The sequence below is a fragment of the Cyprinodon variegatus genome, unplaced genomic scaffold (genome assembly GCF_000732505.1).
Source record: "Cyprinodon variegatus isolate N-32 unplaced genomic scaffold, C_variegatus-1.0 Scaffold206, whole genome shotgun sequence".
NCBI lineage: Eukaryota > Metazoa > Chordata > Actinopteri > Cyprinodontiformes > Cyprinodontidae > Cyprinodon > Cyprinodon variegatus.
Window position 1 is genome coordinate 994,385 of NW_015150659.1, and position 27,403 is coordinate 1,021,787.

The 27,403-nt window shown below is 37.9% G+C and overlaps 2 protein-coding genes across 3 annotated transcripts; one reads left to right on the plus strand and one right to left on the minus strand.

The window, feature by feature from the left end:
• Positions 1-10,633: 10,633 nt before the first annotated feature.
• Positions 10,634-19,716, plus strand: prpsap1 (phosphoribosyl pyrophosphate synthetase-associated protein 1). 2 transcript variants are annotated; one of them, XM_015380038.1, is made up of 11 exons: positions 10,634-11,056; positions 11,258-11,310; positions 12,420-12,486; positions 12,588-12,760; positions 12,841-12,956; positions 13,075-13,130; positions 13,234-13,379; positions 14,960-15,001; positions 17,943-18,013; positions 18,297-18,443; positions 19,020-19,716. In XM_015380038.1, exons 1-11 carry the CDS (start codon positions 10,974-10,976, stop codon positions 19,176-19,178), a joined length of 1,113 nt encoding a protein of 370 aa, XP_015235524.1. In that variant the 5' UTR covers positions 10,634-10,973; the 3' UTR covers positions 19,179-19,716. The 2 variants fall into 2 exon arrangements, with proteins under 2 accessions (XP_015235524.1, XP_015235525.1); XM_015380039.1 differs by lacking the exon at positions 14,960-15,001.
• Positions 19,717-23,393: 3,677 nt separating this feature from the next.
• LOC107088093 (ras-related protein Rap-1b-like) lies at positions 23,394-24,991 on the minus strand. The gene has a single exon (XM_015380033.1). The coding sequence runs from the start codon at positions 24,882-24,884 to the stop codon at positions 24,258-24,260; it is 627 nt and encodes a 208-aa protein (XP_015235519.1). The 5' UTR covers positions 24,885-24,991; the 3' UTR covers positions 23,394-24,257.
• Positions 24,992-27,403: the final 2,412 nt, after the last annotated feature.

The following is a 27,403-nucleotide window of genomic DNA, read 5'->3' on the forward strand; positions in this document are numbered from 1 at the left end:
TTAACAAAACTAAGATTAAAAAAAAAACGTGTAGAAATCTTTAAAGCTGCACAGAGGGTTGAATGCACGGTAAATTTTAACCAGGATTATGAGACTGCACTTTTGAAACAAAGGCAATTGAAAATGTTTTATCTAAATTGCAGAGTGAGCGTCGTTGACAGTTGTTTCTTACATTTTATTCCTATTTGAATTTTGGATGAGCCATTCAGGGGCATCCTTACACATGTGCTAAACCACTCTATCGTAGCTCAGGCTTATGTGTTTTGCAGCATCTAGCATGCTTTATATTCACTGTCTCCCTTTATTTAGCTCCATCAATCGTCCCATTCATTTTGACCAGCAGTCTTGAGCCCACTGAATATATATAATATCGCAGCACCATGATGGCTCCATCACTGTGGTGTAACTTTGGAAAGGTGTGTTTAGGCTCTTGTGCAATCTAAACAATCAACAACTGCTTGCAACTCCTTTACCAAGGTCAGATATGAAGAATTTTTGACTAGTTTCTCTGTCAGAAAACTTAGGAACCATGAAACTGGTTTGCACAAGTGGCATCACAGTAAAGGGGGTAAATAGAGCCCTAGCACACTTTTATCATATCTATTTATGCATTGAAAAAAAAAAACAGGCATGGACCCACTTACATGACATACATAATTCTGCTATTTTCAACAGAATAACACTGTAGATTACATTGGTATTTATGGCTGTACATGAAAAGATGAGGACAAACACCGTACACACAGCAAAAGAAAGAAGAGGTACCATAAACTGAGATGGTTCAATGTACAAACCTATGTTAAACATTGACTTAGTCTTTGATGAGTGAGTTATCGACAAAAGGAGAATACAGTGAGCAAAATAAGTATCTGAACACCCTGCTATTCTGTAAGTTCTCCCACTAAATCATGGAGGGGTCTGAAATTGTCATCGTAGGTGAATGTCCACTCTGAGAGTCATAATCAAAAAAAAAAAAAAATCCAGAAATCACAATATATGATTTTTTTTAGCTACTTATTTGTATGACACAGCATCTCCAAATCCGAGGCCATTGTTCTCCACCAGAGAAAGGTGGATTCCCCTCTTCAGGTCAGTAGAGAGTCCTTATCTCAAGTGGAAGAGTTCAAGTATCTCTGGGACTTGTTCACGAGTGAGGGACGGATGGACCGTGAGATTGATAGACGGATCGGTGCGGTGCCGACAGTGATGCTGTCGCTGTATAGGATTGTCGTAATGAAGAGGGAGATGAGTTGGGGGGAAAAGCTCTCGATTTACTGATCGATTGCAACGTTCCCACCCTCACCTATGGTCATGAGATCTGGGTAATGACCGAAAGGACAAGATCACGAATGCGCATGGCCGAAATTAGTTTCCTTCGCAGGCTGGCTGGGGGCACCCTTCGAGATCGGGTGAGGAGCTCAGTTACCCGGGAGGAGTTCGGAGTAGAGTCATTGTTCCCCCACATCCAAAGGAGCCAGCTGAGGTGGCTCGAGCTTCTGTTCCTAATGCCTCCTGGTCACCTCACTTGGGAGGTGTTCAGGGCATGCTCTTTTGGGAGGAGGCCTCCTGGAAGGCCCAGGACACACAGGGGGGACTATGTCTCTGTGCTGGCCTGGTGTCGCCTCTAGGTCCCCCCAGAGCAGCTGGAGGAGGTGTGTGTGGGTCGGAAAGTCTGTGCATCTTTGCTTAGACTGCTGCCTCCTCTATCCGGCCCCAGAAAAAGTGGAAAAAAAATGGATGGATTTGTACGATACACCTTCAAATAAGTATTTGAACACCATTCTATCAGCTAGAATTCTGACACTCAAACACTTGTTTGTCTGCCTTCAAAATATCCAACTCCACTCCATTTATTATCCTAAATTAGAAGCACCTATTTGATGTAGTTAGCTACATAAAGAAACCTGTCCACCCCATATAATCAGTACGAATCCAACGACTAACATGGCCAAGACCAAAAATATTACACCTCCACAAGGCTGGAAAGGGCTATGGGTGAATTGCCAAGCAGCTTGGTGAAAAAAGTCCACTGCTGGAGCAATCATTAGGAAATGAAAGAAGCTGACTGAAACATGACTGTCAATCTCCCTCGGACTGGGGCTCCATGCAAAATCTCACCTCCTTGGGACCCCAATGATCCAAAGAAAGGTCAGAAATCAGCCGAGAATTACATGGGAGGTGGTGGTCAATGACCTGAAAAGAGCTGGAAAACCCGTTTCCAAGGGTAATGTTGATAATAAACTAAGACGTCATGGTTTGAAATCATGCATGGCACAGAAGGTTCCCCTGCATAAACCAGCACATGACAAGGCCAGTCTTAAGTTTGCCAAAGACCACTTGGATGATCCAGCGGTGACATGGGAAAAAGTCATGAGGTGAGATGAGACCAAAATAGAACTTTTTGGTCATAATTCCACTTACCGTGTTTGGAGGAAGAGGAATGAAGGGTGCCATCCCAAGAAAACCATCCCTACTGTGAAGCATGGGGTTGGTAGCATCATACTTTGCGAGAGATTTTTTCCACATGGGACAGGGTGACTGCACTGTAATAACGAGAGGATGACTGGGACAATGTATCGTGAGCTTTGGGGTAATAACCTCCTTCCTTCAGTGAAAGCATTGAAGATGGGTCGGGGCTGGGTCTTCTAACACTTCAATGACCCGGAGCACACAGCCAGGATAACCAGCAAAGGAACATTTCAGGTCAGCCATACAGCAGCACATTTTGAGGCAGGTATGTATGAGAGTCGAACTGGGAAAAATTTCTTCACGGTAACATCCAGTATTTTAGGCAGAGAAGGATGCTTATGCATTAGGTTTATTACACAGTCACTACGCATTACAGAGCCAGTACAGCCGCCAATACTTGGGCTGTCTCAGTAGAAGAAATAGTACCAATAATATTTATCTGTAAAATTAACATTTTCAAACTAACTGAGATGTAAATGTTATCTGCAACAAAATTCCAAAAATGACATTTTGAAACGTATTTATTTTTTTCTTTACCAGAGCCTTGCAAGAACTGCCTGTAGGAAATAAATGGACCACAGTGAATCCCAAATGCAACTTTTTCTGTGTTCAGTTTAGTTCGGAATTTAGAAATTGCATCTGGGCGCAATATAAAGTCAAATTTCGGGTTCCAAGTTCATTGATACATTGGATGTGGTTGTTAATATGTGCTTAATAACAGTGCCAACTCCTTTTTGCCAAACAAGCTATAATTACATTATCTGCATTTTTAGAAACTTAAGCAACCTGTTAACTCACAGATTGAATTGCCATGTGGGTTTTTAAATATTTGTCAAGATACAAGTCATAAGAAATAAAAGGTTTATTTGCACACATTGTTGTTGTAAAACCTCAGTATTCTGATTTCTATGGGGACTCCAAACCATTTGATTTTCAAAGCTCTTAAAAAGAACAACATAACAGCTAAGCAAAAATGCTGTACAAAAATGTAAGGCAGCAAACAGAAGTGAAACAATAAAACAGTTGCAGAAAAACACGTAGGAGATACAGGAGATTTAAAACGCTAGAGTAAACAGAAAGAGGACAAAAATTAGCCGTTCTCAGCTTAAAGTCAAAGAGAAAAGGTGTTTGTATTTTATATTTCTTTTTTTTTGTTTTAAAAACAGAAAAAGATGGATCCTGCCTGCTTGACCTCGAGCACCAGCTTGCTTTGATTTAGGAACCAAAACAGCAAAGTCTCTGTTTCCTTTGGGATTTATGGAAACTCAAAGCCATCTGGTCAGATGATCAGAAAGCTTTACGTGGCACCATCAACTACAAAAAAAGGAAACAATAAGACTATTGTAAGAAATAAAAATTTAGAAAAATATTTAAAACTGAACAGGAAGCTAGTGAAGTGAAGCTAAAACCTTATTTTATTTGCTATTTATTTATTTGTTAATATTTAATTATACCAGTTAAAAGCATTTTTGTACCAGTTTCAGACATTTAGGTTGGAGTTCCTTTTTAAAACCTAATTTAGTAACATTTTTATGTGGGACCAAAGAGAAAAAGATGATGCAATTCTGTAATTCTTCTCAGCATCAAACGGGGAGCCATGGCTTAAAAAATTGATTCTTGAAAACCAAAGGATGATGAGGGTATTTTAATAAACTAAAAGTCCTGATGCAATGTTAGTTTGAAATACTGTTCATGATGAAGGCACTTAAGAAAAAAACTTAAATCGTATGGCCTAACAGTAATCTTGCCTGGTTATGTAAGGCTCAGCTAGTCCAAGATTTACTTTTTTCTGTAAACTGTATGAACACAGTTTCATACAGTTTACATCAATTTACAAACAGGACGCTGTTTGTAAACTACAGCATTCTTTCAATGGTTTATATTTCTACAGCGGAGGTCTTTTAATATCACTCAAAATATGTTTTATGTAGTGAATGTTCTGCCAAAATGTTGCATCCAAAATAAATCATGTTGCACACACACATATATTTCTTGATAAGAAAAAGTTCACATGTCTTTTGACTTGGAAAAATACGTTTTTATTTTTATTACCTCTTGAGATTTGAAAATCTCAAGCCTTGGGATGCAACTTGTTTTAACAGCTGTACATGCAAGTAGATGTGTCCCAGCTTTGGAAGTTCTGTGCCTTAAAGTGTGCCAGAAGTAGATGATGGTTTTATAATAGGCTAGAAGGTGATTAGACAGACAGAGAATGATTGTAAATGGCAGTAAAATGAACAGCCAATGGTTTAGAGCAGAGGTCTTCAATGTTTTCCAGGCCAATGACCCCCAAACTGATGGCGAGATGAAGCATATATATATATATGTTGTATGAAATTGTGTGATATCAAACTGGTCCTACAGTATACTCACTCTATTACATACCCCCATACCCCCCTACAAGATCCGTGAATCGTCCTGAGGTTTGCTCAATTTCTTTGATAAACTAGTTCTGCTGTTGCAACATCTGGCTGCAAATAATGTTTTTTTCCACAATATACCTATAGCAAATGAAATTTTGCTGCAAATGTTGCTGTTTACAAGCTCATAGTGTGATCTGTGCCCCCAGGAATTAAGAAAAACCTACCTATTTTTGTTAAGGTGTGTTTACCTCTTCTTTCTGTGACCCTACGGGACCCTGCATGGGGATCGTATTGGTTGATTAAACTTTTTTTTATATTCCCCCCTGCAATTTTTGCCACTAATTGAAATGTCTTTTAAAACACAATAACATGAATTTAACACACTGTAGTGGAGGCAGTCAGTCATCAATGCACACATCCAGCTAAACACAGGAGCTCTTTCAAGCTGGGCACTGTTTATTTCACAACACCTGTCCCATCAACGAGGAATCAGAATCCATCCATTCATTTTCTGACACGCTTTATCCCAAGCGGTTTGCTTGTGGACATTCTGGTCCTCAAAAGAATGTCCTTTGTCCACAAGGTGTAGATGTACTGCGGAGTCTTGTCCAGAGGCGGTCGCTCTTCTGTGTTGGGCCATGCGTCTGTGGAGAGGTTGTTTGGTTTCTCCAATATAAAGATCAGAGCATTCCTCGCTGCACTGAACAGCATATACCACTCCGCTCATATTCGTTTCGTGTTTGGTTTTATCTTTAGGATGCAAGAGGATTTTCTCCAAAGACAAAATCCCAGTACATTTCAAGGCTAGTGCATCCTAAAGATAAAACCCCCAGACCGCATATGAGCGGAGTGGTATATGCTGTTCATTTTGGATAAAGAAGATACAGTAGGTGGTTTGAGAGAGGCGTGAAGGAAGCCATCTATGTTAAGAGAAAAAAAACAACTTTAAACAGAGGTGGTGGACACAGATTCCAGCTTCCAAAAACATACAATTCAGTCATAGATATGATCCCTTCCAGATATCAACACCCCCCCTCCACCCCATAACAGAGGAACAAAGCACCTACCCTACCTCTGCAGCCATCTTAGCTTCGGCTTGTGGAACTCTCTTGGCGGCATCCACTGCATGCTATAGAAATTCCTCCGGCTGGATTCCACTCTTCCACTGGGCTTGGACTGCACTTTATAACCAGATTAGTGACTCACACACTCATTCTTGTCCTCCGTCAAGGTTACATGGTCAAGAACTTGTGTTTTCTTGGGAATCCTCGCTGGACTAATCCATAGTGCCAGCATGCTTTAAGTGTGCCACCATCATTCCGGTCCAAAAGAGACCTCAGGTCACCTCATTTAATGACTACCAACCTGTCGCACTGAATCCTATCATGATGAAGTGCTTCGAAAGGCTGGTTAAATAACACATTGTCTTCAGTCTATCCTCAAAATTCAACCCATTCCAGTTTGCCTACCCATGGAATCGCTCCACTGAGGACACCATCTCCTCTGCTCTTCACCGGAGCCTAGCACACCTGGAGGAGAAGAACACTCATGTGCAGATGCTGTTCCTGGACTTCAGTTCAGCTTTCAACACCATCATCCAACAGCATCTGATGGGCAACCTCAAACAGCTGGGCTTCAATAACAGTCCTCAGTCAGTCTGGGTTGGACAGAACACCTAATATGTCATCACACTAAGCACAGGCTCCCCTCAGGGCTGCGTCCTTAGCCCCCTTCTGTTTACTCTGATGACACATGACTGCGTCAAGTTTGTAGATGACACCACAGTGGTGGGCCTCATCAGAGACGACAACGACCAGGACTACAGAGAGGAGTTGGAGCAGCTGGTGGGCTGGTTCAGAGATAACAGTATGATGAACGTGGAGAAGATGAAGGAGATCATCGTCGATTTCAGGAAGAATCGGCTTAACCATGCTCCACTGGTCATCAACAGCTCAGCTGTAGAGGTGGTCAGCAGCACCAAATTCCTGGGGGTGCACATCACAGACAGCCTCACCTGGACTGTAAATACCACCCCACTGGTCAAAAGGGTACAGAAGCGCTTGTACTTCCTGTGGCGGATGAGGAGAGCCCACCTTCCCCCACCCATCCTAATGGCCTTCTACAGAAGCACCATAGAGAGCGTTCTGACCAGCTGTCTCACTGTGTGGTGTGGAGGCTGCAGCGCCTCTGACTGGAGGAAAGTGAGAAGAGTCGTGAGAACAGCAGAGAGGATCATCGGTTTCCTCTTCCCTCCATTAAAGACATTTCATCCCCGCTCTGAGTGTCCCGAGTCCGTAACATCATCAATGACCCCTCACACCCCCACCATGGACTGTTCTCCCTGCTTCCCTCTGAGAAGAGACTTCACAGCATTCAATGCAGGTCCAGCAGATTCCAAAGCAGATTATCCCCTACAGCCATCAGAGTGATGAACTGTTGAAAAAACTCTAAATCATGTTACAGACTCTGCATCTCACTGACATCAAACCAAAATACTGCATATATATTTGTATTGAAATTCTTCGAACTTCATGTTTTTTTCCCCCCCACTGTTTACATTTGATCACTGCTGCATTTTATGAAATGGAAATGTTCATTTCACTGCTAAGCTCCTGCTCATTCATTCACTGTCTGAAAACTGTACAAAACAAAGTTTCGTTTTGTATACACTCTGTGTATACAGAGATTCCCCTCTACAGAGATTCCGGTCATTCAGTCCTAGCTGCTGAGCCACAGACTTTTCAAGTAGTCAGTAAATGCGTTTATAAATCAATTCAGTCTGAATCTGTCAGTCTGCCTGAATTCTGGGTCCAATGTTCTAAGTCCTGACATTTTTGACTATATATCTGGTTGAATTTTTAGGCAGGTTTTCTGGGAGAATTGGTAGCAATCATCTAAAATGAGGGGATTTTTTGGCTTCATTTCAGACATTTGCTTGAAAAAAAAAAAAAACAGTTTCAGCACCCATTTGTGTTTTATTTAAAACCATCTGCTGTTGATCTAAGATGTAATTATGATTAACTCATGCCAGTAAGTTTGTTCATCATTTTTGTATTCTTTTTTGTGTTCAGTTTTAGTCTTTTATCATGTTCTGCTTAGTAATAACCCTATGTTCCCTCCAGTGTTTACATAGTGCTGTGTTTATTACTGTTCCCACTGTCTCTAGTGTTTCCATGTTTCTGTCGGACAGTTTTTTTTATTTTAAGATTTGTTTTTAAAGATGTGGGCTGCACATAATCTTACTCGCTGTAGCTCTATTTGTTTAATTTTGATCTACAAATCAGGTGAAAAAAAAAATTGTTGAATTTTTTTTCTTTCCTCTGCATCGTCGGATATGGCTTTGTTTGAATTCAATTCAAAAATACTTTAGAATTGCTTTCTTTTCATACACACAAAAGTAACAAAAGCTATGCATAATGAGGAGCAAAGAAAAGCCAAAAAACAAAGATAGACATGTTTGAACCTCTGCTTTATAAATGGATGGAAGAAAAAAAGTATTCCTTATGCAGCAGCAACACTATGGAAAAAATAGGTTTTTAGGCTAGAACATGCTTTCAAACTCATGCATGATGCTGCTGTTCTTAATCTATTTTATAGATTTTACTTTTTACTCAAGTATGAGTAAAAGAAACAACAAAACAATGCAATAAAAGTACTTCCAAAAGTATATTTTTCTCAGTTTCTCAAGTTGCCTAAATGTAAACTGATAAACGGTAACTAATTACCACCCAGCACTTATAGCTCTATAAAAGACCTTAAGTTTATTTACAAAGGTCTTGAAAACTAAAGTAGTCATACTTGGTTGGGAATTGATTATGAGTAAAAACAATCCTTTACCACCATATTACTGATCATAGATAAGAAGAGCATCTTTAGCTCCCTCTTTATAGTTGGGTTTTATCTATTTTGGTGAGCTGTGATGACAGGCTCTGCCTCTATGTTATCTTCAGATTAACTTTAATGAAGCAGCAAAAACATAGTTTTCTCTTTATTATCTTTTTTTTTGCTCACAAAAACATCAGAGAATGGAAACCTGGTCATATATCCTCCCTTCATCCCATTAGGCTACCCTCTTCATGATGGATTAAATTTCAGTGGGACTCAAATAAAACCTTTATCAGTTTATTCTACCACTCAGAATTTCTAATTCAATAAATTTGACAGAAAATATATTTATAGGCGATGAAATCCACTTGTTAAGAATTCCCTCCATTAGTTTTAAACACATGGATCTTGATGGCTAATGAATTATAATAATTTATTTTCTAAATTGGTGCAGTTTTGAGGAAAAACTGTCGTTTTTCTGGGTATTTATAGGTTCTTCTATATTATCATAGTCTTTAATTCAGTGGTCGCTGAAAGAAAATGCTGCTATTTGATTTTAAATTAAAATTCAAGTCCAGATGCTTAAAAGCCATAATTAATTAACAACCAATGTGGCACACTGGAATCCCAGAGGTATTAGCAGTTTAAAGTGTTTTTTTGTAGCCTGATCAAGAAAAACAATGTTGGTTCTCTGCTGCCACCCTTTGGTGAAACATGGAAGCCAAGCTGCCTCGCAACAAATCTTTTCTGCACTCTTTAGTTAAACAACAATATTTGTTTCATTTCAAGGGACCTGTTAGCAATATGACTGAACTAAAATCAAAGCAACAGAAGCCATCTCATAGAACAGATCAGCACACGATGTGAGCTTTTTTTCTTGGTTTCAGGAGTTTTAACCTTTCAATCAGTGTTTTAAATATAAATATTGGCATATCTAGCTCAGTATCTGATTTCTTAATAACTTATAAAGGTTATCGTGTATTTGCCTTTTCTTGTTCTCCAGTTTCACTTGTCATCCCTTAGAGCAGCCTGGCAAAATGCAGCATCTAATGTCTAATGTATATTACAGGACAGTGGATAGTTAATACTGTAAGCAAATCTAAGGGAAATTAAATTCTTCATAAAGGAGACCTGATTTTATGCCCTATTTATGTCAAAACAGGGTTATTTTGCAAACTCTACTATATGATTTAATGGGACTGTTAGTGTTTAGTGCTTTGATATATAGATGTCTATTTAACTGCTGCAGAACAGCAGCTTCTGGTCTAGCCTTCTAGTCTAATGCAGGGGTCTGCCACCTTTTTCCAAGGAGCCATGCTTTCCCAAGTCTACCTAAGATTGCAAGTTAAAAGTTTAAGATGTGGATTTGCATGGTTAGATCAACAAAAGACACCTATTTGAGAAATGGCTACTTCTAATTTCTGATGAATATGATATAGGAAATGTGTTCTAAATAGCTCTTTTTTAGGAAAAAAAAAAAACCGCTCATTTATTCATTAATCAATTTATACATCTGTATATTTATTTATTTCATTTTTTTTTTTTTTTTTTTTTTTTGTTTAAGTCGTTTACAGCTTTTTTGGTAGGACCAAAGCCCCCTGGTTTAGCCTATAACTCAAATACTCTTGAAATTAACACCTCTTTTTTTTAACACCTGAGTTTTCTAAATCCCACTTTTCAAATAAAAAATCAGTCGTTTATATTTCTATCTAGGAAAAGTTGCATTAATCCAATGAAGAAGTGGTTAATTTTGATATATTTAGAAGGGGTGATGATAAATATGGAGGGTATTATTAATCTTATTTCATCTGTTGCGCAGAATTAATTTATTTTATTTTATTAAACAAAACAAAACAAAAAAATATTTTAAGAACTTTGTATCCCACAGCAGTGCTTTCCGATAATTAAAGCGCCATCCGGCAGGTGAAACACCAACTTCAAAGCGAAGCTGATATCTCTGATTGACCCTGTTCGCGCTCCGTAGTTCTCAAATGAGGGTAGCTGTCAGGTTACCATGCAACCTGATAGAGCATAGACTATATCATTTGTCTTTCCGCGTGATATACATGTCATTAGACACGCTAACTTCACCGTATTTATTTACCTGCTGTGTTTAGTCAAGTTTGTGGCGCACTTTAAACCTTTTTCATCGAATAAATTAGACCAAGCATTGTAGGCTAGTCTGCTTCAGTTAGCTAACCGACGACAACGTTGTTATAAAAAAAAGAAGCTAAACTCTGTTAGTTTGCTGGGTTAAAGTGAGGTGGCGCTGCTGACAGTCAGTTTGTGGGACATTAAAAACAGCGACCTTTCACAATGAATGTCGCTAAAAGTGGTTATCGTGTGTTTTCCGCGAACTCCTCCGCTGCTTGCACAGAGTTGGCTAAGAAGATAACAGAGTGAGTCCTCCACAGCACTAGTTAATGTTTAGCTTTACCCGCATGGATCCAAACACTTAGGATGGTGGAGGTGTAACTACGAACTGTCACTAAAAATATGAAACAAGTCAAAACTTGTTCTGTTAGACATGATGGTGAACGTAGAAAAAGCCTCATAGATCAGTTTACACAGTTGATGAAAAAGTGCATCTTGTTTTTCAGGAGGTTGGGTGTTGAACTGGGAAAGTCTGTAGTCTTTCAAGAATCTAACAGAGGTAAGTTAAAAGTAATTAGTTAAATTTTAAAAAAATTCCTCCATGCAAATAAATGATTACTAACTTGTATTTTTACTCATCATGTTTGCAGTTTATCTAAACTTCTTTGACCTGCAACTTTGCTCTAAGAGTATCAAGTAGTACATATCTATATACTATATATTGTATAAAGCTATAGATCCTGTATTCTGTCTATGTATGTAATTTGTCTGCACCATCAACACAAAATCATATTCATTGTAGGCGTTGACGACATTTTTATTTCAGAAGATGGGGGGGCGCAAGTGTTTTTTAATATGACTAACTTCAGCATGTTTGAGCATCCAATCAACCTGATTCAGTGGCGCATCAGATGTTTGTAAAGTGAGCTTCTCAGGAGTGACAGCTGGGTGAGACAGCCAATCACACAAGACGAAACGGCGGGCCAATTAGGAGCTTTTGTTTTCCACATGGACCAAGTGCTCGATGGACGTACTGTAGTGTAACATTGTTTCTGGACAGAAAAACGTGCAGGGGACCTAAACGCACGTTTGAAAAAGTGCAGGGGACTTGCCCCCCCTGTCCCCCCCCCATTATTACGTCCATGGTTGTAAGAGCAAACCTACTTTGCAAAAAACTTGATTCTGATTCTGATCGAAGGCAATAAACTACAGAACTGGTATAGGTTTTTTATGGATTATTCATATGTTGCTTGCTTAAAAACATTGTAGAATTGCTAATTTTTTTTAATGTAAATAACTAAACATTAAATCCATGTGAGCATTAAGCAAAGGGTTAAGCATAGGGACCATTCTTTAAACAATATCTGATAAATAATATAGTAGACGGACAAAGATAAAGAAGTTGTTGCTATATATTAAAAATTCTCGTTTTCTTTTGATGTAATGAATTGCCTTTAAGGTTGTTATGCAAATGGGGTACTTTTAAATACAAACCATTCATAAATTGTCATTTTTCCTCCATGTTCATATATATATATATATAGCTTATAAAGGCTATAGAATGTATAGATTATTTGAAGTTAAAGGTTTAAAAAAGATGTGTATAAAAAGATTAACAAATTATATATATAAATATATATTTTTATTATTTTTTTGTCCTTTAAATAGAGACAAGAGTAGATGTCAAAGAATCTGTTCGTGGGCAGACCATCTTCATTATTCAAACCATCCCAAGGTGAGTACATGAAGCTTGCTTTTTTTTTTTTCCCAATTTGATTTTTCTTACTAATTCAAGACATAAATTTGTTTTCCTCCTTTTTTTATTTCTTTAACTAGAGATGTCAACACAGCCATCATGGAGCTCCTTATCATGGCTTACGCTCTTAAGACTTCCTGCGCAAAGAACATTATAGGAGTGATTCCTTACTTCCCCTACAGCAAGCAGTGCAAAATGAGGAAGAGAGGCTCCATAGTGTGCAAACTGTTAGCTTCAATGTTGGCAAAAGCAGGTAAAACAAAAAAGAAACAACAGTCATCAACAGATTTTCTTTGAGGTCTCTCTAAATATAATGTGATTTCTCGGCTGAAGGATTGACACACATCATTACCATGGACTTGCATCAGAAGGAGATCCAGGGCTTTTTCAGCTTTCCAGTGGATAATCTGCGTGCCTCCCCGTTCCTGATTCAGTACATACAAGAGGAGGTAATTGTCCAACTGTAATACGTTCCTGTCTTTATCTAATGGCATTGAAATATCCAAACGATTGAGGCAATCAGAGTTTGAAATAAATAGTAACAAAAACTTTGTTTAATTCCGGTAGATTCCTGATTACAGAAATGCCATAATTGTGGCAAAGTCCCCTGCTGCAGCTAAAAGGTAATAGAGGTTTATTAACAATGTTAACATCAAAACCACAGCAGAGTGAAAAGGTATTTTTTTAATTTTAAACTTTATTTTTTTCTGTGTCCTGTCTTTGCAGGGCTCAGTCCTACGCAGAACGTCTCCGTTTGGGGTTGGCTGTGATCCACGGCGAGGCCCAGTGTGCAGAGTCGGACATGGCTGACGGAAGACACTCCCCACCCTGTGTGCGGAACACCACAGGGCACACAGGCCTGGAGTTGCCCTGTAAGATCCACCTCTGTCTTTGTTTAGCATAAATTTTCTTACTTTGTCGTTGTTTTCTTTTGCCATTTTTTTTTTCTTAATCCAGGACCTTAAAAAATGAAACATGGAACAAGTTATCATTCCTTTTAATACATTATAGTTATCGGTACACTCATCAGTTTTCCTACTCTAAATTACTTTTTACTTAGATTGGGAAAATCAAACTATCACAAAATATTAAAGAAATTTCAAACACTGGAATGTAGCCATCAATAATATACCATTCTTTACCTTTCTGTGAAGTGTTTTAATGTCTGCTTTAAAAAGGATAGTTCCTCTTAGCAGTCTAATGCAACTTCTATATGAGCTGCCCCCTTTTAAGCTGATGATTGTGCTGTTTCTCACTCATACCATCACTCATACTCAAAGAATTGATTTATATCATTGCATGATTTATTACAAAGACACACTACTTGTACTCACAATGCATCCTCAGTGAGCTACAGTACCTGATTTGCAAATAGTCCCCCCCCACAGAGGAAAAAAAAAAAAGATTGCATATTAAAATCATTAATCTTAAGAGTGCTGGTTTCTGCAGGGTCTCAGTGTGGTCTGCTTTTATGTTACTTATACAATGTGGTGTGAAAATGCCTTGGTGTTTTGCAGAGCTAGATGATAGCATTTCATATACTGGGCTCTTAATGCAATTGCTGAGGAGAAGAACACACATCTCCAAATTGTGCATATAGCTTAGCTTGGTGCTAAGAGTTCCTTAGGTTGCAGTTTGGAACAGGTGGTTTTTACTCTATCAAAGAAAAAGCATTTCAGAGGCTCATAAGGAGTAAGAATAGTTATAAAAAAGTTGCAAAAAACAAAACTTAGAGACTTATTGTCTAATCAACTAACAGTGGAAACAGTTATTGGATTTTAGGTGCATGATTACTACTGATTACAGTCGTGGTAATACTCACACTGAGCATTGACCCAGGTAAAAAAGCACTTTTCTGTACTGAAAAAAGCGAAAACTGTATTATTGCTAGATCCTGATTACTCATGAAAAGAAGCTTATGATGTGTGTTTTTTGTTTTGTTTTTTAAAGCAGGGCTTAAGATGCTACTGAAGAAGAAGAAAACTTCTATAACGAATTGAGAAATAACACAGATTGGGACTAAACAAGCATGTCCAGACATAAGGTCTCAGCCACCATCTAGATGTGTTCTCACGGTTTTAAAGGTCCTGGAAAAAGTTACGTGGTCATAATCCGGCATGAATGGGGTCTAAAAAGGGAGATATTTAACATAACAAATTCCTCAGATGGTTCCTACCCCAAAGGGCAGAAAATCCAAATCAAATGAGTGTTTCATTGGCAAATGACTCCTGTAGAATATTCTTTATACTTCCTTATGTTTCCATGCCTAACTTTGAAGTTTCCAAAATGAAGAGAATTAACGCTTTGTTTTAGCCTTTGATTCAGTCTGCTTTATTAACATTTTTTTTCCTATTGCTTTCAACCCAAATAGTTTTTTGTCTTGGCATAAAATGTGTATCGTGTGTTATACTTGTGCATTTGTGTTAATGTGGTGTTTATTTGTCGACAATAGCAGGCAAACAACAAGCTCCGTTCCCTGGCATAGAGCTTCCAAGTACGACTTAAATTTAATTTACATCTGACCATGAAATGATTCCTCTTCAAATTCCTCCACAATTTGTGCATGCATAGCAGAAAAAAGGGTTTGTGTTTGCATCTTGAGAAGCATATAGTCTGGACTCATGAGGAGGAGTTGGTGAAATGTAAACTTTTTAAATAACTGAGCTGAAAGTATTTTTTTTACTTCTGTTTTTTTTTTCTTTTTCAATTGGCTGTTTGATCTCCACTTTAACTCTAAGCCTGCGTGCCGTGTTTGGCTTGACAGTCGATACCATGTTCACTGCACCTTCCTATGATTCCAGATAAACTACTTCTACCAGATCACCAAACCCCTCTTTGGTTTTGTTGTGCTCTCATTTTAGTTCGTAATCCTTAAATCAAACCAGAACTGCGTCAGTTTTATTTTGATCTTCTCCTTTTTTCTTGTTGGACTCATCTTGCCAATCAACACATGCTGCCTTTTTTAAACCACTCTTAACCCGATTAACCCTTTTTCATGATTGCATGTGAGAAAACAATGAAGCATGCTTTAAGGATCTGTTATTAGAATGTCAGCAGGAATATGACAGTTTACAGATTACAGTTTTAAATCTATGACTGTCAGCAGATGATGAATTTTGGCAGGTTTACTCCTCTTTTTTCACCACAGCGAAAGTCTAACCAGGCGTTTTTCAGGTTGTCACATGAAGCAGCGCATCTTTATTTTGGAGAACTGTGTATCTTGAACAAAAATGTGGACTCTGCTGTTCTTGGGGTACAAAGTAATTCCGGGTTTTCTGATTCTGAGGGGCTTGTGAAATTCAGTGTTATACAAGGCATGCTTTTCCTTTCTCTGCTTTAAAAAAACTCTTCCTTCACAATCAGCTTTCCTCGCTGATTGTTTTAAAGTTGATTGTTTCCTAAAGCCCTCTAATTGTCTGCATTTACATGCACACCGCTATTTATGCATTTTTTTTTTTTTTGTAGTTCATCTCAAGGTTTTTCATAAAACCAAAGCTAATGGAAAGCTATTTACTAACCCTTCCTCAATCAATAACATGCATCATTTCCAATGCTTTAGTATGCTTTAGTATTTCTCTTGTTTTAATATAAGAGATGCATATGTACAGATCTGCACAGGAAATTTACATACACTCATCACTAATGTGAAGGTCAAACTACCGTATAAATTGTGCAACTTCAGTCCTTTTTTGGCTATAAACTTGTCACCTTCTGTGTGCGGGCGGGATTCCAGATTTATTGCAGGCTGCACCCAGCCTTGTGCTGTAGGCTGGATTGTCGCGAGATCTTAGGTTTTCAGTCTCACAACAGATGGTAATTTAGACTCAGTTCTATATAAATTCATATAAATCTGGCTACTGCCAGGTGAGGCTGCAACCTCCTAAGGATTAAAGAAGAGCTGATTTCATTTTTAGTTTTTAGGTGTTTTGGTGATTTTTATGTGGCCAGTTAAGAAGTTAAAGATATTTTTTGTGCTGAGGTTTGGGCTTAGTTTGGATTGTGTAATAATGCTGGTCGGCTTAAGATTGATCATATAGTGCCATAAATATACATGCATTCATACTGCTAAGGTTTAGGGGAATGGTTGGTTTAAAAGTACATGCATTTTGCAAGTGTTTAAACTTTTTTTTTGTATAATTCTGACTAATTTCCTTAGAAGAAAAAAAAGTAGAGGCTATTCTCCTATCTTGGCTTCACAGCACTCACTAGGCTCTTTTTTTTCTTATTATAAAGCATCACTTTTCAGTAGAATTAAAGATAGTAGAGATTCTAGTAGCTGAATGATGGAGAGTTTGATTCAAGTTCCCCTTTTCCAGAGTCTGTCGGTAAGATGCTCAGACTGTCAGTCCGTCATAAATGGATGAGACATGGAACTCAAACCTCAGGTTGATTATAGGACCTCTGTTAGGTCAAGTGAACCCAGCATGTATGGTTTTGGACTAAGGGAGGAAGTTAGGGGTCAAAACTATACCTTGGCTTTGGGAATTTAAACCCTTTTGGTTCTGATAGTAACAGTGCAGCAGGTTACCTTTAAGTTTCCGCACTGCCTTCCCAAATCCAATCCAACTACTTTATTGCCAGGAAACTGACCCGCTTTAATGAGCTCTGCTGCATCTGATGTGAAATGTGATTAGATATTGTGCCAAAATGATGTCAGAAGCTTAAGCAGTAAAGTATGAGTGTATGTAGACTTCTAAGTGTACCTCTAGATGGCAGTGTAAGTCTATGTTTTCAGCAGAGGAGGCAGATGAGTATATTTATGTTGTCAAGCTAAACAATAGCATGAGTGCATGCTTTGAGTCTTTACGAAGAACTTTGATAGTGACTTATAAAGCCAAATAGAAAGGAGGATCAATGTGTTAAAACAGCGTAGGTGGGTGTGCATGGAAATGTAGGCTTTTTGCTGGCAGCACTCAGATTTCACTGGCTGCTCCCAGAACATTGGCAAGTGTGTATGAAGAATCGATCATCGGTGCTTGCCACTGTTGGTGCGTGTTAAACTGTCTGTTTGCAGAGTGCTACTAGAGCCTGAACCTCTGTGTGTGTGCATACAGGCTGTTTTTTTTTTTTTTTTTTTTTTTTTTGGATTGGGTATCCTGGGCTGAAACTCCTTTTGTCATTTGACCTTTGCATGGCATGCTCTGCATAAGGTGTAGGCTTTCAGCTCCATTTCTTCAGAGGTAGGAGGGGTAGAATGGAGGGGGTACATGAACCGCTGGCTTTAATTGATCCATCGTCATTTAGCTTAACATTTTAAGACATTTATTTAAGTATTTAGAAAAAAAAAATGTAATTTGGAGAGCTATGTTGCTCAAAAACCCTTTTCTCAACCCATTTTACCCAATCTACTTAGATTTAGTCTTTGATTTGGAAAGAGAACCGTCATATATTGCTAGCTATGGTGAAAAGGTTACCTGATCTGCTTTTCATTTTAGTAATGATGGCCAAGGAGAAACCTCCGATTACTGTAGTTGGAGATGTTGGTGGAAGGATCGCCATAATAGTGGTAAGATTCACTAGATGTTTTCCCTTTTTCCTTCCCTGTTATACATCATGGCTGCAACATTTAGATCACTTTTAATATTTGAATATTTGATTACAACATAAGGCAATTCTCCATTAGTTATGTTATTTTTACTGTTAGCTGTTGCAGTGCCTCCTACAATAGCTCCCAATCCAACACCTCTCTGGTTTTGGTGTCAGTGGTTCCATTCCTGTAATTCAGAGTGGGTGAACACGTTAAAACACTTTTAGCTACAAAGACATTTTTCTGTTGTATTTCCTCCCAGGATGACATTATAGATGATGTAGGAGACTTTGTTGCTGCTGCAGAGATCCTGAAAGAGAGAGGGGCCTATAAGATCTACATCATGGCCACCCACGGGTTACTTTCTGCAGACGCTCCTCGTCTCATTGAGGAATCAGCCATTGATGTGGTAGGAATATAGATCCTGATGGTTTTTCTGAAATGTCTATTATTTTATTAAAGTGTTCTATTGGACATGCGGTTATATTAGCTTAAACATAGAAGCTAAAGAGTAATAAAAAACACTAAAGCTTTGGCATTTTAGTCAGTATAAGTTCTTTAGAGAACAGTGTAGGATAACATACTTCCTTTTTACTTCAATCTCAGTCTGAACCATTTCCAGTGTTTGAAAAAAGAGTTCATTGTTTTCAGCGGCATTATTTTAATAAGGCATCAGTTTCTGTTCCTAAAAGCTGCCAGGTGTTCCAGTTAAATCAGAAACAGTTCTTGTTAAACTAACATTTCCCTATACTCTACATTTAGAGCGCTTAAGTTCAATATTCATACTGCTTGAAGTTAACAGCTAAAATATTTTATTTAAAGGACTGGGAAGAGGAAGATAAATGAAACAACATTTTTAAAACATCTTACTATGTGGTAAAGCTGCTTATAGCAACTAGAATGCAGATAAAACTCCAAATGGACATCAAGATATATATTTTTTTCAAGTGAGAATTTAATCAACTTGTTGAACTTGTGTTTTCAGGTTGTTGTGACAAACACGGTTCCCCACGAGGTCCAGAAGCTCCAATGTCCAAAAATCAAAACTGTGGACGTCAGCATGATATTAGCGGAGGCCATCCGCCGCATCCACAACGGGGAGTCAATGGCCTACTTATTTCGTAATATAACCGTGGACGACTAAGGAGTGTCAATGTTGGATGCCTCTGCACCTATATTATAGGCCCTATACTAGCAAAATGCTGTTCCATGTGTTTTTGATTGACATGCGTTTGTCACCCAATTAATTTGTCCTCTTTCTAAAAACTATTAAAATTAGTATTTTGTTCCATTTCTGAAAGCATTTGTCGACTCTTGAGAAAACCTTTCATGTTCTTCCCAACAAGTCTGACGTTTATTAAAAGGTGACGTTGTAATTCGATGGTGGGCTGCTGTTGCAGACAGTTATTAAACATCGTGTATAGTTCAATTTCATGAGAGAAGTGATCACAAGATGTTGTGAAAGTGAAGACAGTATGGGTTTCATCGTTCAACAGAAGAGCTTTAAACCTGTTTCAATCGTCTGTGTAAATCAACCAGTGCCAAATCTGAGAAGCCATAGAATGAGGAAGTAAATGCATGTGAGAGACGGATGCTGCTTCGATATCCTGGGGTTGATTGTGTTAAACCTGACAAAGATCAGTGTTTGCCCACTGATAAATCTGTCTATGGGAGAAAAAAAACAAAAGGGGCTGTGTTGTTTCCTTTTTATCTGCAAAATACATGTTTCACATAAATCAGAAAACATATATTTATAATTTTTATGTTATTAAAAATGATTTTTTTTTGTTTTTTCTTGCTTCATACTTAAAAAACAAAACAAAGACTAATTACAGTTATTTTGTCATACACTACAGAAGTTGATATTTTTAATAGAGAGCTCTATCTGCGGAGAAGTGATGATCTTTCTGCTTCTTATGACTACAACAAGGAAAGCAGGACAAGGCATATTTTTTTAGGGAATGCTATATTTTTTTTTCACATCGTTAGGATTTTTTTGATGAGAATCCCGTGCCAGTGCTTTGAAATTATTTATTGCATGATCAGCTAAGCTAAATTGCAATACTAAACCTTATGTAATCTTAAAACTGTCAGCTGTTTAACCAAATATATTAATTCCGGTATTAGAAGGGTAGTAGGTATGTTCTTAACACTAAGTTTTATGGTAATTTGACATAAACACACACAAAAAGTATTTAACATTTTTACCACCCAGTTTTGGGTCAAATTCTGCATTTAAGGATAGATGCACAAAAAAACAAAGGGATTTCATAGGCTTCTTACTGATGCTGGAAGGGGAGAACTTTGCTTATTTTCTGCTCAGGGAAAATACTTAACATGCCACTGCATATTTTCATTGCTCCTGAGTTTTTCAAGGTGTTGTGCTGCTGCACGTGTGTAAATGAAAAAATAGCATTTGGTGAAAATGTCTTCCATGCAGCAGTAATGTGACTATATCTAAACCAGCTTTCTCCCTGCATAGAAAGAGTCTGGCTTATATTTCCTTTAAAATATTTAAAGGACATCCGCGGATGATAAGCTTGTGTGTCGGCATGAACAGAAGAAGTGTGTGCATCGAAAGATGCTCCTGTTAAAGCTCTAATTGCGTCTGTCTTTGACATATTTGTTAATGTCTCGTCTTTCCCTTTCCTTAGCCGTCAGTCTGACTGTTATTGTGAAATAAAATAAACTAGTTGCCTCTTTCCCAGCCTCTTTTTCTGCACTCATTTTAATCAAATCAGAAGGTAAAATGCAGTCCTGATACATATGACCTTACCATCTTCTTGTAATTGTTAAGTTGGTTGAGATTGGTTGCGTTCCTGTTTGAAGTTATCTTTACGTCAATTCTTGTTGTACAAACAGCCATCATCCAATGAAACCAGATTTATATTTGATTCTCAGATCAACCCCAAAAACCAATGATACACAAAGCTACTAAACCATTTTAACCTCTTCTTTAACTCAAGAAATATTCTGTAAAGAAAGAACCTCCTGTTCCAAATTCAACGTAAATTTGTAGGGGGCTATATGGTCAAACCAAATGTCTGTTGACTGAAAGTTTGATGGTTGGAAAAGCTCACAATTTGGAGAAGGCAAATTGAGGCTTTGAAGCCTAAATTCCCTCTAGCAGTCCCTGTGGAGGCGATCCTATAACTGCCAGGAGAACTTTAGCATTACATTTAACCTTAAATAAGTACCTACTCCTAGCTGGAGCTTTGCAGGATGTTCTAACAGCACATTGACCACTGACTAATTGATACTGGTTTGTGCAAAAGATGAAACAGGCTGATATTAACCTTCCCTAATCTGTATTGAAACCTTATATATTACACTTTAATATCAGGTCCAGGGCAGAAAATGAACCAAATTCCCTGTATAAATGATGCCATATTTGGAAAATTCACTCTGATCTTGCAATATTTAAAGATCTAAAGATTATCCGCCTCTTACTTTTATCTGCTGTCTGGTTAAATAAACTAACAATTTGAATTGATATCACATTTTTATTTATACTATTTGAAATGGCCTTAAGAAAAATAGATCTTACACTCTGACCTGATTAAATTGACCATTACTGTCTTTGGATGCTGAATCAAACCTGTTTCCCTCCAATTGTGTGGGCTTTTTTTCAACCATTTAACCCTGTCGATTCCTAGTGAAAGTCAATGAAGAAATGAGAAAAGTGACAAATAATAATCTATTATTGAATGGCGAACGTCAAGTGCCTCACTCACCTTAAACTCCCCGCATAGAGAAGAGAACTTTAAAAGAAAAATGAAAACATTCGATGCAGAAAAGTTCAGAGATCCTATACTTGCTCCAAACTTCTCAGGTAACCATACAGCTCTGAGGAGCTTGGACCAAGTCCAGGAGCAAACCTTTTTAATAAGAGGTCCATCTAAAAGAAGGCTGGTGGCTGCATCACTATAGCCTAAATAAAAAAAATAGATAAATTGCACAAAGAAGGGACTACCACTAGTGTAGCAAATAGAAAGCAGCAGCCGTGAGTTTAAAGAGCACAAAGAGGAAGCAAAAGTTTGATTGTAACAGGACGCTTCCTTATTTCATTCTGGGGAAAACAATTCACCTTGGGTGTGAAATTGTGGAAAGAGGAAGTGTGCTGAGCCTTTTGACAGAGTGGAAGTATCAACACCCCCTGTGAAGTGCTTTATTAGATCATAAAAGAGTCCGTTAAAAGATACAGCAGTCAGAAATTCATCCTGAGAACAAATAATCTGAATTAGCTAAGCAGGGAAAATTGATTCTCTTAACAGACTGAAACAACCAAGCAGGAGAAACACGAATTTAAGCTGTTTTTTAATTCAGACAAATCTCCCAACTTTAGAAATCAAATCAAACTTACTCTTTAAAGCAGAGCTCTTAAATCCCCCAGGCCTTGTGCCTTGCAGCTTAACTAGCTGCTGTATCTGTCAGTTCATCACCTTAAACCAGCTCCTGTGTCCCTGCTGAAACAAAAACATGCTGCTGCCACCACTGTGCTTTACCATGGGGAGGGTGTGGTTAAAGCACAGGTCTCAAACTGAAGTCCTTTAAGGACGGTGTCCTGCAGTTTTAACCTGTCTCTGCTTCATCAAACCAGCTCAATGCTGGTGCAGTAGTTAAGCTATTTCGGGCTCAGGTGTTTAGGGTCACCTGCCCTCAAAGATATCAGAAGGGACAAATAACATTATTTTTCATGTAGTCTAAGAAACTGTTCTGGCCATGAAACTAATCTTGGACCATGCTGGTGTGGAGGCGACGTTAGTTGTTACTAAATAGTGAAGAAACGTGCACAATGTATTTGGATTTCTTGTCACATTTAAATGAAAACCTAGTTCTGAGTCTTTAAAAATAAGCAGAAAGGCTTTCAAGGGATGGCAGAGGCACATCAGACACGCATCCAGAAAAGACATGGCCCAAGGTTTGGAGAGGGACCACATCCGGAAGATAGAGGGATGCATGTTTAGATGCAGCTCTGTTGAGATTGACTTTTAATTACACTGAATCTAACTATTTGATATTTAAAGGCATTAGTTCATCTGGATTTTATTTAAGGATATCACACTTAAAGGGTTTAAAACATTTTTTCTTTTTTTTGTGAATTACACGATTTATTATTTAACAAATCTGCATTTTACCACTGCAGCAACTTTTATGATGTGATTTAATCCACCACCAGAGGACAGTAGAGCAACTAAGAGGAGCATAAGACTGCTGTGTTAGACCTTACTACTAGGGTTAATACCTGCTTCACCTCTGTGAATTAATTTACCTGGTATTGTTACATTTGAGGACATTGTATGCTTAAAAAAAAAACAGGACAGTTGAGTTTTTTTTCATGGTTTTATTTACACTTCCTCATCTGGTAAAACATGACTGCTTTCAGGGTGTAGTAAACATATCAACAGACAGAAATGTTTGCTCAGACTTCTAAATCCAGCCTATTACAAGTAGATTTATGTCAGCGGTTTAATTCCTTTGTCATTTATTTTCTGCCATATTGATTATTTGTCAGGAATGTTTGAAAAGTAATTTTTAAATAGAAAATATGACTAAAGCCTTTCTCTGGTTTTAATTCATTTTCTTTTCTCATCCAGTCATGGATGCATTTTATGAATATATCTCTTATACCGTGAAAGCTGCGAACAAGGAAAATGTCAAGCAACATTTTCTCTTGTTTCCGATCAACCCTGTCAGACACAACAAAAGTCCATTTTATCATACTTTATTTCTTAAGCAAACTGAGGATCTAAAAACAAATTGGTGGCGTAAAACAAAATATACACATACGTCAAAAGGTAAGAATTATCAAACAATTATAAAAAGCAGATTGTTTTTTTCATGTTTACTTCAGCTGCAAAAATGTTAAATTTGGAGACAAAAAACAGTATTGCTTTTCACTGATTGCTTCACAGATTTTGATTGTTTTCAACAGTTGATCACTATTACTGACAAAGACATCAATAGTTTTGAGCACGAACAAAGCACCATCAGGATTTGTGCAATGTTAAATATAAATACAAATATTAAAAGTTTCACAGTAAGTATAGTCAACGTAAATTACATTGATCCAATATTATCTCTTAGTCTTTGCAGGAGAATCTTAGTTCAGGGAGCTGAAGAGCACATTTGATTATTTTATCAAACATTGTTTCTTAGTTTTTCTTCCACTGATGTGAGTCTTTTGCTCTTTTGGTTCCCACTGTTCTCTCTCTGTCCATTTCTATGAAAGGAGGCAGCTGTTGATCTTGTACATGGGGGGGCGCTTGTTGTGTTCCTTGGGGAAGGTCTCCCTTCTCCTATAGAGTGCTGGACTCAGGGGAGTGGGCAGGTTGGCTCGCTGCAGCAGCTCCCTAAAGGCCTCCATCACGTTGACATTGTCCTTGGCCGAGGACTCCAGGAGAATATGGTTCCAGTCCACTTCCAAAGTGGACAACACGTCCTCACTGGAGACCCGCCGCTCTTTGTGCCGGTCTATCTTGTTGCCAATGACGACAATTGGAGTGTACTTGTCCTCCTTGACTTCCAGGATCTCCTCTCTCAGCCGCTTGACTGCCTCCAGGGAGTCTGGATCATCCACAGCGTAAACCAGTGCAAAAGCATCACTGTTCTGGATGGAGAGCTTTCGCATGGCAGGGAAGGAGTAGCTTCCGCTGGTGTCCATAATATTGATTGTGACTTTGATTCCCCCCACTTCATACTCTTTCCTGTGGAGGTCCTCCACTGTGCGACGATGCTTCGGCTCAAAGGTGTCTTTGAGGAACCGCTGGATGAGGGCTGTCTTTCCCACTCCGCCTGCTCCTAGAAACACCAGACGCACTTCAGTCTTGTCTTTTGTCTCAAAAGACATGACTATGTTCTCTCTTTTTTTCTTGCAAAGACTAAAATTTCCTTGTTTTTCCTTTTGCAGGTGTTGCTTGCTGGTAAAAACTTGTGCTGGCAGAGCTGAAAGGTGTTGAGAGACACAGATGCATGTGAATATGTGCTCCTCTGCCAGCCGTCTATTTATTTACCCTCATCACCTGCCCACTGGGCTCCCAGCCAATCAGGACAAGGAAGAAGGTTGAATTCACAGCAGCCAACCAGAAAACAAGTCTAAGAGAGAAGAAAAGAAAAAAGAAAACATGCCCAAGGTGTTCCTTTGTGAGTAATGTAGAACACATTTCTATCAACATAAACCTTTATTTACTTAAAATGTATTTTTCTGCAGAAGAAAATGTTTGTCTAACATTTTATTTCAAAGTATTATCTCTTAAACCATCTTAGATGTAGACACTTCACCTTTCAGAAGTGTTCCTACCCCTTATTTTCCTAGTAAAAGCCTTGAAGTATCTCAGGCAGTTGGCAAAAATTAGGTATTTTTGTATTTGCTAATCGGCTGGAAACTGATTAATGGTTAAAAAGTCAGTTGTGCTTTTGTATTCAGCCCTCTTTCAGCATGGGAGAGGTGGATATATTACCTGAAAATGGCACTTAACTAAGAGTAGCACTACTTTATCATAGTTTTACTATTACGTACTAATACAAAGTATTACGTAAGAAGGCTACTTTAGTTTTGAGAATATATATTCATACTGTAATTACACAATAAAAATGTACATAGAATGAACTTTATTTAAAGTAAAATTTGTGTCATAAAATGTAACAAATCAATAGTTCCAGTATGTAAAAATATGATTGTGACAGCCTGCTGTCACACTCTGAAGCTGTGTGGTAACTTTTATATTTTTAATTTTCCAAAATGAGTTGCACATTTCATATATTTTCATTAGCCAGACTTTAAGTTAGCTTTTTGCAGTGCCCACATTTAGTTAACATTTTCATTTTGTTTTTTTGTTAAGATGCAATTGATTCATTTCTTTTTCTTTGAGTTGCCAGTTTCCTTTGGATCTGCTGGTGGAGGCCTGCAATGGGCTCCAGCTTTCCTCAATTGATTGTTGCAAGCTAATCAGCGGGTCACACCATTTGTAATGGGAAGGGAAATTTGTTTATCATTTGTTTAAATATTCTTAGTTTGGGTAATTGTGTTAATTAGTTACATTAAAAAAGTATTTAGTGTCTGGCAAGTTTTTATCTATTTGATTAAGTTTATTTTTTGTTAGTTTGTCAGTCAGTTATCCCCCTTGTGTGTCAACAGTGGTTTGATCAGCCACTATTTAAGTTTCCCTCATGTCTTGTTTGTGAGGTCAGTTTGTGTTTGAGTTCTTTTTTTGAAAAATGTCTGTGGTTTTCTGGCTGGTTTGTGCAAATCCCTCACAAGGATAAATCACAGTATATTGTTTACTGTAATTTATAAGAGTATACAACATGGCAGACTCAGCAGATGGATGAGATTTAAATATGGTAGCCTGACACACATTAGCATGTGGTATTAAAGAGGAAGGAAAACGCTGTGTGGTTTTCCATTTTTCTTACCATTAGAAATCTACAACAGTATTATTTTTTATAGCGTAGCTTAGCTTTAAGCTTCACCTTTCTTCCCACCAGCTTTCAGCAGCTTCCCCGTATACCAGCAGAAGAAAAGCATGAATATCACAGGGGGAAACTTATCAAAGTGGAGTTTTTCAATCAGAGTAAAGGGCTCTGAATACAAATAAACGACACACTATACATTTTCCTTCAAAATATTGTCCTCCGCAGTGTTAGTCTAAAATAAAATCTCACTAGAATATTTTCACTTTGATTCTGTAATTTTACAAAATGTGAAGTTTAATTGCTAAACATAGCTCCAATTTATGCTTAGAGTTCTCAGAAAATAGGCAACATTTCATCTTTATTTTTTAGTTAATTTCATTGCTCAGTTTTCAGTTCGATCACAAATCTTACAACAAGGGCATCTCTTTGAAATGTTTCCTTAAACTTCAACTTTTTGAAACTGCTTAGACATCAACGATCAATTAGCCGTGCTTCTGGGTTTGTAAAAGTTCTCTTACTAGCTATCTCTTTCATTTAACACTTCATGCCATCATAATTGATAGTGGGACACAGTAATAGAATAATTAATATATTAAGTTGCAGAAGCCATTGGCTTAGACCAGATTACTATTATTGATACATCAGTACATTGTGTTTACAAAATTCAGCTTGGCTCTACAATCTGTTAAGGTTTGAGAAAATCAAACTTTTAGTAGAGAGGAAGTCTTACAACTTTGAATGTGTTTCTTTTTCAAACTAATATCTTCTATGACTTGCTCACTTTGTGATTTCTCATTAGAGGAAGGAGCTTTCTGACCTCTAACCTCTTGCTTTTAGCTCCCACAGCTCATTTAGGGTGAGACCTGTCTCAAAGTGAAGCCTGAGCCCCCCTGAATGATTCATTTCTGCCTCGCTAGTTCCTCACTTCACTGAACACTGAAGCAAGCTGGTTCC